Source organism: Poecilia latipinna, unplaced genomic scaffold (assembly GCF_001443285.1).
Source record: "Poecilia latipinna isolate Pla-1442-1.1 unplaced genomic scaffold, P_latipinna-1.0 Scaffold203, whole genome shotgun sequence".
Classification (NCBI taxonomy): Eukaryota; Metazoa; Chordata; class Actinopteri; order Cyprinodontiformes; family Poeciliidae; genus Poecilia; species Poecilia latipinna.
The window spans coordinates 194,980-210,968 of NW_015112819.1; the positions used below are offsets into that span (position 1 = coordinate 194,980).

The 15,989-nt window shown below is 40.8% G+C and overlaps 2 protein-coding genes across 5 annotated transcripts in view; one reads left to right on the forward strand and one right to left on the reverse strand.

The window, feature by feature from the left end:
* The window catches only part of LOC106946739 (neurabin-2-like), a 24,815-nt gene extending 15,567 nt beyond the window's left edge, over positions 1 to 9,248 (reverse strand). The window contains exons 1-2 of one of the 2 annotated variants that reach the window (XM_015031329.1): positions 9,138 to 9,248; positions 7,435 to 8,921 (exon numbers count right to left, since the gene is read on the reverse strand). In XM_015031329.1, coding sequence (XP_014886815.1) covers positions 7,435 to 8,802 — 1,368 coding nt within the window. In that variant the 5' untranslated portion in view covers positions 8,803 to 8,921; positions 9,138 to 9,248. Of the gene's footprint in view, positions 1 to 7,434 lie in introns of both variants that reach the window. The other variant, XM_015031328.1, reaches the window with a different exon arrangement.
* Positions 9,249 to 10,726: 1,478 nt separating this feature from the next.
* Positions 10,727 to 14,862, forward strand: sgca (sarcoglycan, alpha). Of its 3 annotated transcripts, none has more exons than XM_015031334.1 (11): positions 10,788 to 10,871; positions 11,109 to 11,240; positions 11,330 to 11,484; positions 12,303 to 12,369; positions 12,488 to 12,686; positions 12,768 to 12,936; positions 13,284 to 13,492; positions 13,888 to 13,914; positions 14,012 to 14,185; positions 14,318 to 14,344; positions 14,423 to 14,862. In XM_015031334.1, the coding sequence occupies exons 1-11, from the start codon at positions 10,835 to 10,837 to the stop codon at positions 14,427 to 14,429; spliced, it is 1,203 nt and encodes a 400-aa protein (XP_014886820.1). In that variant the 5' UTR covers positions 10,788 to 10,834; the 3' UTR covers positions 14,430 to 14,862. The 3 variants fall into 3 exon arrangements, with proteins under 3 accessions (XP_014886822.1, XP_014886820.1, XP_014886821.1); XM_015031335.1 differs by having other exon boundaries at positions 10,789 to 10,871; positions 11,333 to 11,484; positions 14,423 to 14,773; XM_015031336.1 differs by lacking the exon at positions 14,423 to 14,862 and having other exon boundaries at positions 10,727 to 10,871; positions 14,318 to 14,348.
* Positions 14,863 to 15,989: the final 1,127 nt, after the last annotated feature.

Genomic DNA, 15,989 nt, shown 5'->3' on the forward strand with positions numbered 1-15,989 from the left:
TTTTAGGGTTCAACACTTGTGAAAAAAATAGCTGAATAAATACTCAGCAATTGATCCAGAAATGCCTATATCCTACATCTTATCTTTTTATTTATCTCTAGAAACTAAAGTGCTTTAATTGCAAATGCCATTTGTTTTGTATCAATCAATCAAAAAAGGATGAACAAAAATGTAATATCAATCTGAGGAAATGTTAGGATGACCCACCCCCTTAATAGGTTGTGTTATTCCTTTAGGCTGAAATACCTTCAGTAAGATACTTTACAGTCTAGTGACTTGAATACGACAACTTTACAGTCAACCAGCCAAGATGGGTTGACACCGAATGAAAAACACAATGAAGAAATTGCAGTAGGCCAAACTGCTAAAGGACACGGCGATGCAACACCTTGATGCTGAGATCTTTACAGAATGAGTCACGGTCAAAAGTTTATGAAATTAACTTTATAATTACTTTGTTTTGACATAAAGTGAATTCCATTTAACTCCAGAGTTGTCTAATGCGGACTGCTCTCTCTCACTCACACACAGTGAGAGAGGCTCTGATAAATAATGGATGATCACAGAAAGACTTCTGAAGGATCCTTACTCTATAGTTGCCATAAATGAATGAATGATTTATGGTGAGAAAATCAAAGCTTTTGTCTCTCAAATATTAAGTTGGACGCAGCTTTTTTTTTTTTTTTAAATAGGTAATAAAAGACAAAAACTTAATATCTTGTGATGTGATAAACTCCTACATTTTGAGGGATGTAACAAAGATTTTGTGACTCTATATCGAGTCTCGTCAAGAAGTAAACGAGATTCGCTTTAATTTCCTTTCAGTTGTGTTTTATTTATAGAGACCTCTGTCCAAAAGTCTGGAAGATGTACTCTATTTGTAGATTTATTTGGTGATATTGTCAGTAAGAACTCTGCAACTTAGAGAAGTCGCGATTTTATTTCACCATAACTTTCAAGTGAAGTTGATTTAACTTTCAATTTATTAGGATTTGTTTTGCATTTATAGGTTTAATTCCGAATCGGCTTAAACCTGTACTGGCATGTCAGAGCTTTACAGAATCAATGTCATTTTTATTTGTTATTATTTAGTTTTCCAGAATAATTTCCATCAGACATTTTCGCCGCCCAGGTGTGTTTAGACGTCCATATTTACAATCAATGCAGATAAAAAAATAAATAAAAATATTATGAAGGTAGAATAAATGTGACGGTTATAAATATCAATTATAATATGCACAATGATATTTATTTTACTTATTGCGATATATAATGGAGGAGACGGAGAAAAAAGGGTTAATTCTGTTGACAATGTGTTTAAAATCACAACCTGTTGTTTAGATTTTAAAGGCAGGTAAGATATTGATTACTGAAAATATACTGGATTCTCATGGTATGATGCCGGTATGATCACAATATCAGGATAATCACACAAATATTTAACATCTTGTATGTCATTGCATAATCATTTTTATTTTTATCGGAAAAGAATTTACTGCAAAAGTAAGTTTTGTTTGTTTATCACAAGTCATGTCTTTACTTTGACATTTATCTATATTACTTCATATAATAGGTTTTCCTAGTTTTGTGAATCAGTTAACTGTCACATAACCAACCTTCTCCTCCACTTCAGAAATGTTGCCATTTCTGAAACAAATGGCAACAAGATGGAAATAAATATTGAATATTGATATTGGTCCAGTATTATTTAACAAACCCATTTCAACATAGTCGTTAGATTGGTTGTAACCCAGACAAATCTGTCTGTTTTATGCTAGAACAAACCTTCCTTAAGCCAACTGACTGGCAGTGTGCAGCAACAGGTGGGGGGAGAGGGAGCTGGCAAAATCTCCAGTCACTTCGGCTTATTCTCTGGCATTTCATTCGAACACTTTATGGCACAGATTTCATGTTGTGAAACCCTTTAAAAACAATCGTATACCAAAATGCCACAAATTGACTTTTTGAAGTTACTTCAAAAAGTTCTCTGTAGCTTCACTAATTAATTTACTTTTTAAAATAACCTAAGTAAAAGTAAAAAAAAAAGTAAAGTAAGAATATGTTTAAAAAAATACTTAAAAGAAAAAAAATGCTAATTGATTAACATCGATTTCAAACAGCTTCTTGAAATAAATCTTTGCCAATTTTGCTACCACGACCGTACGTTTAAAACTCTTTAGAATCAGATGTGGACTTTGACCATTTATAAAGTAGTTTTATGAAAAAAAAAAAAAGAAAAAAAAAACCTACTTTAATCCTAAACGTATAAAGCAGTTAAAACCTAAGTACATGGCACGTCCTGCGGTTCATTCAGTGTCTCGAATGTGACTAACCGGCGCGTGCACTCTTCCTGACACGATGATGACAGCCTGGGCGAGACAGGCCAGCACTCAGACATCACAAGTGAGACGTTGCATAACTTGGTTTGTCGCATGTAGCAACCTGAGTGGGTTGCTACATGCAGAAGCGCCCCCGCCGCTGCAGGACAGAAAAGTGGGACAGCGTGACCTTGCTGCTAATCTGTCTGATCTCCTACCCCTCCTGCTAGTGAGTAACGCACTCCAGGAGATGCTGCAGAGTCCAAAGTAACAGACAGTTTGGGGATATTGGGACATATGGTGATTACATTACCCCTGCCTGGGCAGTCCTTCACCTGCTGATTTATGTGCCTACAAATGACCAAAGATCTCCATTTAGGATTTCCTACAAAAAATAAATAAATATTTTTTTTTTTTTAAATGAGAATTTATTTTTATGAAAATCAAGTTAGTTTTTGTTGTTGGGACAGTTTCATGTAGGCAGCATAGTACAAATATAGTTTCATATAGTCGGGTTATTCTGCTGTATGAAAAATAAATCTGATTATTTCTAGTTTGGAGGGCACAAATCCAGCAAAGATTATCTGTTTTGGGTTTTTTTTGTTTTTGTTTGTTGTTTTTTTTTTTAGCAGAAAGCTTTTGTTACACAGCGTGATAGAGAAATAAGTTGCAACCTTCCAGGACACTTTATCCAAAACTTTTATGGAAAAATCAAACATTTTTCACAGATGGATGGAACTCCTAGACCGGGTGATAGGTAAGAAAGTAAATAAAAAAAAAAAACAGTTGGGAATTACAGATATGTTTTCGATACTTGTCGAGACCTGAAAAATGCTTTTAATCCAATTCCTATCCCAAAACCTCCTTCTGCACGTGGCGAAGAAGGAGGAAGTTACATCAAACAAGTCGAGAAAATAAATAAGACATGAGAGGAAGCTTCAAGTGGGCTTCAAGGAGGCGGCCGTCAAAAGCCAGGCGAGTCTGTGACGATAACAATGCTGCTATTTTTACAAGCAGTAGCAGCCGTGGTGACAGAGAGCAAAAGGGAGGAAAGAAAAAGCGAGAGTATGAGAAGGAGCAGAAACAGAGCTGAATGTGATCACCACCCAAAGCAGATCTTCTGTTTTTGGGTTGTTGTTTTTTTCAGTTTTAGAGGACAGAGAGGGATGTTCGGGGTAAAAAAAAAACAGGGACAAGAGACAGGCTTTGACCCATTCACCAACCATGACCACCACAGCACTTGAAATGTGGCTAAAAACTGACTGGTTACGCATTGCAGAAATATGCACTAAACATGGGTGCTTCCTGTTTAGGAGAGAAACAAAGTGACAGCCGGACTTATAAAGCGACGTGACATTTGAGCTGCATAATGACGCCCCTCCCTTTTGACCTCAAACACCCTCCCTCACCCGTCCTTTTACTTTCATCCACCCTCACATCAGTCTCCATAACAAAAGGCCACAGTCATTCAGTACAACAGTACTCAGTTACTCCCCGCTGACCACAGCAGAGCCACAATCAAATTCAGATTTCCATTTTTTTTTTTTTTAAATCATGTTTTTAAAGACACATCATACAAGATTTTTGTTTCTCCTCTCGAATGCATTGTTAACAGCCACCAGGACACGCCCCTCTTTAGGTTGCCTTGGACTTTATCAACTCAACCGCCTAATGAAGCCAACATCATTGAACCAACAAATACCAGCAGCTCCAGAGGTCAGAATGACGTATGCCTTGTAGAAAAAACACTCAGGTTTTTTTTTTTTTTTTTATGCCCCAGCATATTCAGGAGAACATTTGGACTCTCATTGGGTGGGCAGGGTAATTCCCAAATGCGTGTCGTGACGTCATACCAGTATAAACGTGACAAACTAGAATGTCTTGTGCTTGTCGTAAGCAGTGACGTCTTTCCTGTCTTCCAGTCAACGGACTGTTATGTGACCCCAATAGTTCTGCCCCGACTACCACTGTCCTGTGGAGCTACAACTGAAAGGAGCCCAGGAATAGTGCAGACTGGTTATGGGCCCGTTTTACAATGGAAACAGGCAAAATAGTGAAGCAAACTGCACCAACCCATGCCGTACCAACCCGGTTCGACCGCACGACATGCTGCCAGAGCTACAATAGGATAGAGTAACATTTAGTTTACAGCTAAGCTTATCCATTTTAAAAATCTGTGGCAGGAATTGAAAACTGATGTTCGCAGAAACTTTCGGACTGAGCTTGAGCAGTTTTTGCAAAACGAGTGAGAAAATATCCAGTTTCCAGATGTGAGGATGTATCGTTTTAGAGGCATAAACCAATTGGTCGCGATCCCCCCAGTGGGTGGGCTTAAAATACATGTAACATCAGATTTTTATTTGAAAAAGAAAAAAAAAACAAACTTCAAATACCATATCCTTTCGTTTCACAATTATGAACTACCTTATGTTGGTATGTCAGATAAAAATACCAACAAAATACACCGACATCTCTGGTTGGAATGAGACGAAATGTGAAAATGTTCAAGGTGGGTGAATACTTTTGACAGGTTCTATGGGGTATAATGGTCGACATGCGTTATTTGGAATATAGAAATCATCACAATTAATTCCTAAAAACCTGGGTGGACTGTAACAAGAGAGAAAGAGGTAAAGGAAAAGCCTTTATTGTAGTACTTTAATCCCAGATGTTCCAAATATCCCATTTTGTGGACTAATACTATGTTTAATAAACTTCTATTCAGCCATTAGATTTGATGTTATATTTAGATCTTCCCTTGAGGCACATATGTGGCTAATGTTGCAATAAGTGTGCATCGTCACTCCTCAGTTATTGCAAAAATTGATATAAAGTAAGAGTAACAATGCAATGTTGGACAATGTGCATCTACAGGGGAAAAAAATAAAAAATAAAATCAACAGTAGCCCTTGACTTGAGTCCCCATGATGAGGAACAGCATGAGACGGCTCTCTGTGAGAGAGATGCGTGTGATGCACAGAGTCAGGGCTCACTTTGCCTGCCAGAGTCTCTGCATACCCAGAGTTCCAGGCAGGGCTGGAGAAAAGTCTGATGCTCCTCTTCGGATCATTACACCGACGCCACTAAACAGAGAGATGCTTTGAGTCAACGCTCCCGCCCCCTTCTCTCCGTCTTCGGCCTCTTCAATTTTCTCATCTCACCATACTTTGGTAGAAATTGCATTCTTCTTTCTTACACCAAAATAAATCAAAAAATAAATCAAAAAATAAAAAATACTCTCTTCACCCTCACTTAACTCCCCTTAAAGGGACTTTTATCTTCAACTGCTGTGAATTTATGTCTTTAAATATGTTGATTGCTACCCAAGTCTTTTTTGATATGTAGTTTAGCAGGTTCCTTTACATTTTATGTAATATTTTAATGAATTCTATAAACTATATGGGGTATTTTAGGTCATGACAGTTGATATTTCAAACTTAAAATAAAATAAGAGAATTTCTCTCGTCTTTTCAAAACATAAATACCCAACATTATATAATTGCTTTTATTTGTAGCATAAAAAGCAGCTGTAGTTAATGCTACTGCTGAAACAACAAAACATTGATTTTTTTTGTTTTAATTATGATAACTTATCAAAAACATTCATTTATTTTGTTGTCCTATATGGATTTCAAATTCTCTTTAAAGCTAAGCCTGCAAATTTCTTCTTTTTTTTTTTGTTCGCAGCAGGAACTCTAAGCAGCTAGCTAGTATAATTTGTGGATTTCACTGCCGTGCTGATCCCAGTGTTGGGAAAAAAAAATCAAAAGGTCAGCATCTGTTCGAGGGCGGGAGAAAGCTGAGCAGGTTCAGTAAAAATGCTGACAAAAGCTCTAATTAGGGACTGTAGCCCAGGCAGATTACCACCCAAGGTCATACGCCACATACTTACAGGAAATATTTAACAACCAGGCCAAGCATCGTGACCGCGGCTCCTCTCCGTTGTGCAGTTTTGAGCTCCGTGTGTGCGGCAAACGTGCGTGATGCGCTCGTGTATTCGGACAGCTTTCTGTTGGAATCAGCGTCAAGTTCTGTCGAGTCAGACAAACGCCACGAACCTCAGCAGGCAGGGAGCACCTCGCGTCAGGCTGCAGTTGTGACCACGCTCTGACCTGCACGCCGCCTGTTCTCCCCATCCAGAACACGACATGACGTACAAACACTGCTTCGTCACAGCTCGTAACACCCTCTCTGTTATTTGCACCCCGTCTCCGTAGACGGTTCCGTCTGGTACCGTCTGGAACGAGGAAGCAAAGCATTGGGACCCAGTCGATCAGAATTTCCAGTTGTTTAATCGATTAGTTTAATTCCTCAAGTTTTTGGAGCACAAATCTGGAAAAAATTTAAAAAAATGTTTTCGGCCTCCTCACAGATGTCTTTATGTGAATGAGTGGATGGAGTTAATAATGTATTTCTTTAATAAAATAGTTGTATTTGTATGTCTATCATGCTATATAAATGAAACCAAATTCACTTAAATATTTCAGATAATCAATCTTCTATTGATGGACAAAAAAGCTGGGATATCTTTGAGATGAAAAGTTGTTTGATCTGAAACCTTTTAGATTTGGTTTGTCACCTACAGTGTAAAACGGCATAGTTAATATTTGCGTTCATTTTTTGTAATTATTTGATCACGATCAAATCTACGCTGCCAAAAACAAGCTCCCACATGCACATATATGCCTCTGATCGCATCACAGAAAATAAACCGAGCCGCTTTATTGTGTTTTCTTAATTTTATTTTGGAGGATGTGTTTTGTTTTTTTTCCCCTCAATTGTTTTTCCGTTTATTTTTTTCTGACGACGTGACAACTTAAATTTCCCACTTGGTCGTTAGTGCTTTCTCTTCAGAATTTACTGCAAGTCAAATCTGTCACCTGATCACTTCAGTTTATGTCTCTAAACCAAAAGAACATTTTGCAGACTCCTGCATTTGAAATCCATGCTGTGTTCCCCAGCTGAGGTTTTTTAGCGTCGGTGTGCAATTTCTAGTGAAACACAAAAGAAATCCTTGAAAACACTGGGCTGCCTCTATGAAAATAAAAGAAAGCCTCTCCTTCTGATTGTGGTTATTTCTGCTCGCTAGGTGTTTCAGTGCTGCGTCCCTCCTCACCTTGATGGGCTCTGTGCAGAAGCGGATCTTCCTGGACGGGGGCGGGTCCTCCTCAACGGGAAGGCCAGGAATCTCCACGCAGCTGGACTCAGGCTCATAGCGCTCATCGCCCTCCTCCTCCTCCTCCTCTTCCTCTTCCTCTTCATCCTTCTGGCTTTCCCCGTAATCGTCCCCCATGGTGCTGCAGGTGCTGATGTTTGTGAGGTCACGTTCCGACTTGTCGTCCCTCTGAGTCCTGTCGTCCTGGTCTTCCTTCTCCTGCCCCTGTGCCAGCATCTCGTCGGTCTTTGGAGAACTTCTGGCCTCTGCAGCATCTTCTCCGTTCTCCACAGACCCGTGGAGGTCACCTGTGCTGTTGGGCCCCTTGGCCCCAGGCAGATTTTCATGTTGGACAATCTCTTTGGCCTCCACACCAACATCCACAACAGTCTTTTCTCTTTGCTCAATGGACTCTCCTACATTACTTGAATGTTCGGCGGTGGGACATTTGCTGGCAATCTTGCCTCCATTGATGCTTTCGGATGGAGGCGTGACCCTTCCTCTAAGGCCCCTGGGCGGCCCCTCTCTGCCCTTCTGATTGCTTATCTCTTCCTCCTGGTGGCCTGATGCAAAGGCACTGACCCTCTTGGTGATTATCTTTGAGTTCAACACCCCCACCTTGGTGGTGACCCCCCGGGAAGGGAGTGGCGGTGTGGAGGAGAGCCGGTGAAGGTTGTTCCGCAGCTCAGCCGCCCTCTCAAACACAGCACTGAGCTGGCTCACCGTGGGGGACACCGCCTCGCTGGTGTCCAGGCTGTCCAGGGACTCTGTGCTGCCGTTAAAGCGAGACACCATGTCCAGCCTGCCATCCTGGAAGGCCGGGGTCTTGTCGGTCTTCAGCAGCACCCGGGTGGTGCTCAGCTTCTCCAGCCTCTCCTGCTTCTCCTGCTGCTGCTGCTCGAAGATGCGGCGGGTCTCCTGCAGCTTGGAGTAGCTGGGCGACGAGGCCCGCTGGTGCCCGTTCTCTGCCTTGGGGTCGAACTTGTTGACGCGCTGGGACACGGTGGAGCCGAGCTTCAGCAGCGCGCTGTGGTCCACGTTTTCATTTAAGCTGCCGGCTCTGGGCAGGGACAGGCGCACCGTCCTGGCGTCGTCCTCCGCCTCCACGTCGCCCCCGGTCGTGGTCTGCATCTGCTGGAACATGTTTTTAATGCGGTGCACGTTGGAGCCGTACCTGCGGCCCCGGGGGCCCTCCTGCACGTCCCCATTGGCGGCGCCGTCTTTGACCGGCTTCAGGGCCTGCATCCCCGCCTCGTACGCGTTCCTGTGCGGGGACGGGCTCCTGAGCGTGGAGCTGGTGCTCTTGGATGTGGATTCGGTCTTCATCATGTTCGGTCAGGCGTCGCGACGGATGCTCAGCGACCTCATGTCTCCCTTCCACTCCCCTCCCAAAATCTGTTGTTCCTCCACCCGGCGGCGGATCCCAGCGAGGTGGCGCCCAGCCCGGACTAAACACAAACAACAGATCGCATCAAAGGCCTGCCTGAATCCGCTGCAATTGTCAGAGAAAGTGAGCACGATGCATCTGTCAATAGCTCGCATGCAGACACGGTGCAAACCTAAACCTCCTTGGATATCTGCAGTAATCAGTCAGATATTTGCACGGGGAGAATAAAGCGGAGATGAGCGGCGGATTTAGCACAAACTGACGACAGATTGCTTACGTTTAATCCCTTTTTGGAGGCAGCATCATTTTGATCTCTTCATTCTGTGAGCTGCAGATTTCTGGTCCTCCTGTAGCGGCAGACTGCTGCTGCATGCAGGAGGAAGCTTCCGGGTCATAAGGCCCGCCGGTTAAATCCGAAATCCCCCAAGCACAAAGGAGTCAAACGTGGAAGGCCAAAAGTGACACACACACACACACATTATATATATATATATATATATATATATATATATATATATATATATATATATATACACACACACACACACACACACACAAATCATTGTAAATATTCATTATGAAAGCCAACAGTTAAATACTTTTCTATGTTAATGCTGTTTAAATAAGTTCCCCCTCAATGTCAACCTCAATGTGCCTCTGTGCAGAGATCTCATATGGACGAACCCAGTGTTGAGTCTACTTGCCACCAAATGTAGCCTAAATGGGGTCTATTAGACATTCCTCAAAACATATTGTAATTTTGTTTAATAATTAATGCATTTAAATATTTCTTTGTGCGTTTATTTTATTTTATTTTTTTATGAATTTGAACTTGCTTATTTGTTACATTGTGGTACTTTTGGTTTTCCATAGAACTGTGAGAGAAAATGTCCCATTTATAGGTCTCTCGTAAATGAGACGGGAATATTCCAGCATAAATAAAAGATTAAAAATAATCAAGCACTTAGAAATAGCAACAAGGGGGACAGGTGGGGGCGGAGGGGACGTCGTAGTAGCTAATGGCCTCCACTTACAAAACAGAAAAAAATCAAAAACATTTTTAGTGAATGCTATTCCTAGATGCTCCGAAGTACAATCTGTGGACTAAACCGACGGCGTTAGGACCCAATGAAATCTCGCTCACGTCAAACCCTGTCGGCCAATAGCGCTCCCGTTATTTGCAGCTCAGACTGTTGCTTCCTGCATTGTGCATCTTCGCTGACAGACATGTTCTGTGCTGCGGGCCGTCACTAGAAAGTATTCTCTTTACGTTCAGCTTTAAAACAGGACTTGCCAGACTGGGTGTTAAAAAGTTGCCCAAAGGGTTATTTTCATTTCAAAAGCCTCGAAGCTGCGCCATATTCAAGATGCATCATATATTGGTTTATATGAGGAGTATATGTTCTTTATATTCTAAAGCTGCATTTCAAAGCATCAGGTGACGATCAATAAGCAATCAAAACGTCAAGGACTGAAAAGCGACTTTATATTCACCCCTCCCTGGTCTCAGTATTTTGTAGGATCAGCTTTTAGCTTCAGGTCTTTTGGATACATCTCTCAGCTTTGTAGTTCTAGAAAATGAAATCTTTACTCATTCTTTTTTTTTTTTACTAAATAGTTCAAGACAAGCTCTGTTAACTTTGGTGAAGATCCAGATTTAAAGTCTATAGCAGGCTTTGATCTGAACCATTGCATTAGTTCTCACTGTTCAGGGTCATTGATCTGCTGGAAGGTGAACCTCCACCTCAGTCTAAAATCTTTTGCTGCCTCTTAACGGTTTTTCTTCCACATGTAAAACAAGTAAAAAATAATTTTAAAAAAAAGTGTGACAATTTACAGACAGACACCAGTCCGGATGTTGTTAGGTGAGTGAGGCAAAAATAACTTTGGCATGAGTTTTAACAGTGGAGACCACCCTCCACCCACCCTTCCCGCCTCTACATTTGGCTCCGTCAGTCAAAGGCCAAAAACAAGATGGCGGGATTCAGGAGCTGGCTTTTCATTTCAGCAGGCAAGTTTAACTCTGAAACTTTAAGTTTCATGAGATTAAAGAAACCAAAAATAAGCTTCATGTCTTACATTTAAGTCTGTGTTATTGAATGGAAATATTACCTGTGATTTCAGCCATGCAGTGATGTGACTAAACAACTGACCTGCTTTAGTCATTTTTTAATGATTTTGGCATTTTTTTTTCTTTTTACATTATACTCAATGTCATTTTTTTTTTTTTTTTTTTACTTCCACTCAGTCTTCGCTGCCACCTTGTGTGAGATCAGTGCCGAAATCAAATTTACCATTGCTGTGGGGAGGTTGTTTACATATGAAGTGATGAGAGAAAATTTCCAGAGTGACTTTGATTCCTACTCGCAAAAACTCTACAGTAAGTCTGATGCGCTCATTTTCTTAGCAATTGACAGACAGCGACAAAATACACTTTTATCCCACTGCTGTATCTATTTTTACATGGAGAAGCCGGGGTCCTCCATAATGACCCCATGATCTTTAAGTGCAACCAGCAGGGGTATCCTGACCTCCCAGAGTGGCTCCGCTTCATCCAAAGGCGTCCCAGTGAGAATGGCTTCCTGTACGGCACACCAACGACTCCGGGAAAAACCTTCATTGAGGTCTGGAGTTTTTCTGTACCAACATCAAAAACAGCTAGAGACAATTAGAATAGCAGTAAGCGTCAAGCTGTCAAATCTGTAGAGATAAAAGGTTTGGGCTGATTCTCTGGCAGCTATTTTAAGCCTGGATTTAAAAAAAAAACAAAAAAAAACTTGTAAAACCTCTTTGAAGAAAAAAAAATATAAAAGTATCTCAAAGTATATGTAGTTTTAATTAAACAGAATACATTAATACATAAAAATGTTTTTTTGGTTAAGTAAAGATGAAAGCCACACAGCTAGTTCAAACAGATAAACTCAAAATGTGAGTGAAACCCATATTATTCATGGGCTTTTCAATGCTGTTTTTTTTTTTTTTTTTTTAATCTGGGGACCACTTCAATTAATGTTAAAACTCAAAAATGTAACTCACAAGTTTGAATTTATTGCATTTGTGTCAAAACTATATGCATACGCATTATAATAATTGGGTAAATGTTCTATAGCAGGTTGCAGAGAACCCACACAGATCTTGTGGTCATCAAAAAGCTTCTGGCTTAATTCTGTCTGGATTTTTGAGGACACTTCTTGTCCGAACTGGTGGAGTTCCTCCTGGTTGTAGTTAAAGTGTGTGACAAATGGTCCCAAATTGAAAGTAAATTAGTTTGGATGGTCAGGATGAACTTTAAATTCAAATCTGTCATAATCTATAAAATGTTGGTGAAACCAACAGCTTTAGATCAACATCGACTGAGAAGGTACCAACTAAGGAACCACTGAACTTCTACATTAAAAAAAACATAGCTAAGGTTAACAGATTTGTCATTATTTTGCCCCAGATTTATGCAATCAACAAAAACAGCTATGACACAGCAAGAGACCTTCTCGTCATCAAGGCTGTTCCAGGTACGCATGTTTTTTTGTTTGTTTTTTGTTTTTATTTATAGAAGTCTACAGACAATGTGTGTGGCAGGAGGATATGAGGAAATGTGGAAAAAAATAAAATCCAAGATTTCCCTAACAGAGAAGATGCTGCCTTACCAAGCGGAGTTCTTCATCGAGCTGAGGGAGGTTGAGAAGGTGCTGCCCTCTTCTGTTCAAAGTGAGATAAAGCAGGATCTGCAGAAGCTGTGGGACAATGAGGCGCTGGAAATTGTCAACATTACCAACGCCCTTGACCGCGGAGGCAGAGTTCCCCTCCCTCTTGCAGGACACTATGAGGGGTAAACAGAGTCGCCTGCACAAAAGCCAGTAAAAGCGCTGAAATCTGTGTTTCTGTTTATTCATAACCTGTCTTGTCTTAGTGTGTACGTGAAGGTGGGGTCAAAGAAGTACTTCTCCAGGTGTCTGCAGAGAGTGATGACGCCACAATACCAAAGGCAGTGCGCAGGAGGGGACAAAGTGAAGGTACCTGGAGAATGCCACTTCTGCAAAATCCCCAGCAACTGCATCACCTGGTGCAAGACGAAGCTGGTAAGTGGAAAAACTCCCTTCACGAAGATCATCCCTTTAGTGTAGGCTTGTTGTTTTGAAGCATAATGTTTAAACCGTATATAAATAAGTAAATATCTAAATACTCATAAGATAAGAGATAGGAATGTATAATGTTCAGCTTGGCCTTTTTTTTGTTAAATTTTTAAGACAAATGCTTAAGTCTAAACAACCTTCCAAATCAACTAAAGAATGACTTCCTCAAAAAAAAATGCACATTCTGGAATCACCTACCCAGAGATTTGAGACCTAAATCCAACAGAATTTAGTATGACATCTAGTCACAGTTACTATGACTAGATGTCATACTTGGTCGTCTCTCTCTGCAGTTTGACCGAACAAAGATGGAGCCCGCGCCGCCTGCTCCAACAATGGGCTCCGGGATATTGGAGGACGAGGGTTACTTCGACCCTCCGGAGTCTCCCCCGAGCAGAGACTACTTCCCAGATTACATTGTGACTGTGATCGTGCCCCTGATCATTGCCGTCCTCCTGTGTCTGCTGCTGGCCTACATCATGTATGGCAGGCGTGAGGGGGTGTAAGTATCCGTTTTGAATGCCCAAAATAAAAATGAGATACCATGGTTTTGTCTTGGTTGGGGTTTTGGTGAGGTGAGGGAAGACGCAGGCAGGCCAGGATGAAGATGATGATGATTTAATGATAAATATCCATGGAGCGCAACAAATACACGATGGCACAGGGAAACTGCCTGGTACACACAAGGAGGATCTGACAAGAGACAATAGGTGGGACTAAATACACTTGGAGGGTAATCAAAGAAACGAGACACAGCTGGGAACAATCAACAGGGAAGACAGAGACTCGGGGGAACAGGCTAATAAACAGAAAAACCTCAAAATAAATACACAGAAAACACAGGTCACAACAGGTTTACGTTCATGTAATGGGTTTTTTTTCTCATTTTGTTTCTAGTGCAAAAAGGGATGCAAAAACAGACAAGTAAGTAAACTTACTTTGCAAAATCTAAAAAAAGGAGGACGTGAACGCTTTTGCGAGACACTCCACGAACCTGAATGTGACGCTCTGCTTTCTGCAGCATCCAGCTGTACCATCAACAAACCATCCATGGGAACACTGAGGAGCTGAGAAGCATGGCCTCCCAACGAGCGGTCCCTCCTCCTCTCTCTACGCTGCCCATGTTTAACAGCCGCACAGGAGAGAGGGCGTCACCGCTGCAGTCGGACAGCATCCCTCTCATCATGGCCCAACAGTGAGAAACTCTCCTGCTAACTGCTATTGCTTCTGAGCCGCAAGGGCCTTCTTAATTTCCTCCATTTGATAAATTGGTGCTGAGTTTGTGTGTCTTTTGTTGTGACGTGTCACTTTTCTGCTCTTCTCACAGGGATCCCTACAGTGACACACTGCCCAGGTAAAACCAAATCACTACATCCACTCCTTTCGCCAACACCGATAACTACATTCCTTCTCATGTCGTCCTTGTTTGCAGGAAGTGATGTCAGTCACAGATAAAGCATCTTTGAAGCTCCACAAAGTAATTAACTTTGCTTCATATACACAAGTTTTTGGAATGACCTATTTGCAGCACAATTAACCAAACAACCAGTTTATCATATTGTTATTTGCTGTTCATGATTTGTGCTTGTGTTTTCTTTTTTCTGTTTTTTAGCTTATTCTATATTGTTTTGTCCATTTCAAGACTTATTTCCTGACCTTTGAACTTGTTCCTTGTAGTAATCAAATTATTATGTTCACTATTATTGTCAAACGATCCCATCCTCTTGAGTGCATCAAGAATACCTTTTCAAATTAGGTGAATAAATGATTAGTGCAGGCAAAATTATTGTTTTGACATTACATTGTCAGCTGCATCTAAGCATTTGTATTCAGTCCCCGACAGAAACCTCTAAATAAAATCCAGTGCAATAATAAAGCCACTTTCGAAAGAAAGCTTCATGAAGTCGTATTGTGCAGGATGTCACAAGCCAACTTCAGTACGTAGCAAACAAGTGAAAATGGCTTATCTGGACAGATGTGACCAAAACTGAACATTTTGGTCTAGAAGTTAACAAAACCCTTCCACATCACCCTGTACAAGTCATTTCCTTGTTTTTTTTTACTTTGTGGTTTTCTGTTCAATGTAGAAATGTAGAAAGTTTGAAGGGATTGACTAGAAGGCAATTCATTCTTTAAAGATTTCATAAAGTACGAAATATATACACTCAAACTGCAAGCTGTTCTTTTTCATTACTCCATATAGCCTAATAAAGAAAACACACGTTTGTGTTTGTATATTTGTGGCGCCATAGTTGTTATAGCACACAATATCCACCAGGTGTCAGTCTTTTCCCTTCGGTAAAAACTAAAGCTTTATCTTTAGACATCTTTAGTCTTCTGATAATGAAAGATATTCTTCTGCAGGAGGATGCAGATGCAGCTATGCCACTCGCAAAGCTTCTTATTGGAGAATTTAAACTAAAAATCTTTTTTTTTTCAATCAGATGTTGGCCTTGTTTTCACTGCTGCTTGTCAGAAACAGAAACTGCTTCATTGCAACACAAAATGTTTATGTAGCTTTTTGTTAAAGGCCTCGCTCTCTGAGAGTATAAAACACGGTCTTAAATGCAAGACATATTTTCTGAATGCGTGACTCTAAGTTTTAACAACAGTGAAAACTCTGCCACCGAGTAGACCACTTCACATGCTTTATTTCAGCACCCAAAATAATTAAAAACATCTTGATTTATTATACATGTACAAAATAAGTACAGAATCTCTCCTTGAAACCATGAAAGTCGGTCTGCTTCAATTTCCATTTTTAAGAAACTCTCTGCAAAAAAAGACATCAATGAAACATAAACAACCGGGAAGATGTGTGCTATTCTTTTGAGTGATTTCTTTCCTTTTTTTTTTTTCTTTCTTTTTTTTTCCAAGGATATTTAAGGGATTTTCCACAGATGGGGCAAACACTGAACATGTGGGCGGGGAAGTCACTCGCTTGTATCTACAAAGACACGAATGCATGCATCACACCTGCAGCAATCGCCTCTGTCATC

Coding starts and splice junctions, on each gene's coding strand:
- sgca (XM_015031334.1), top strand. CDS start 10,835: ATGGCGGGATTCAGGAGCTGGCTTTTCATTTCAGCAG. Junction 12,370..12,487: donor CGTCATCAAGGCTGTTCCAG/GTACGCATGTTT, acceptor TTTCCCTAACAG/AGAAGATGCTGCCTTACCAA. Junction 13,915..14,011: donor AGGGATGCAAAAACAGACAA/GTAAGTAAACTT, acceptor TGCTTTCTGCAG/CATCCAGCTGTACCATCAAC.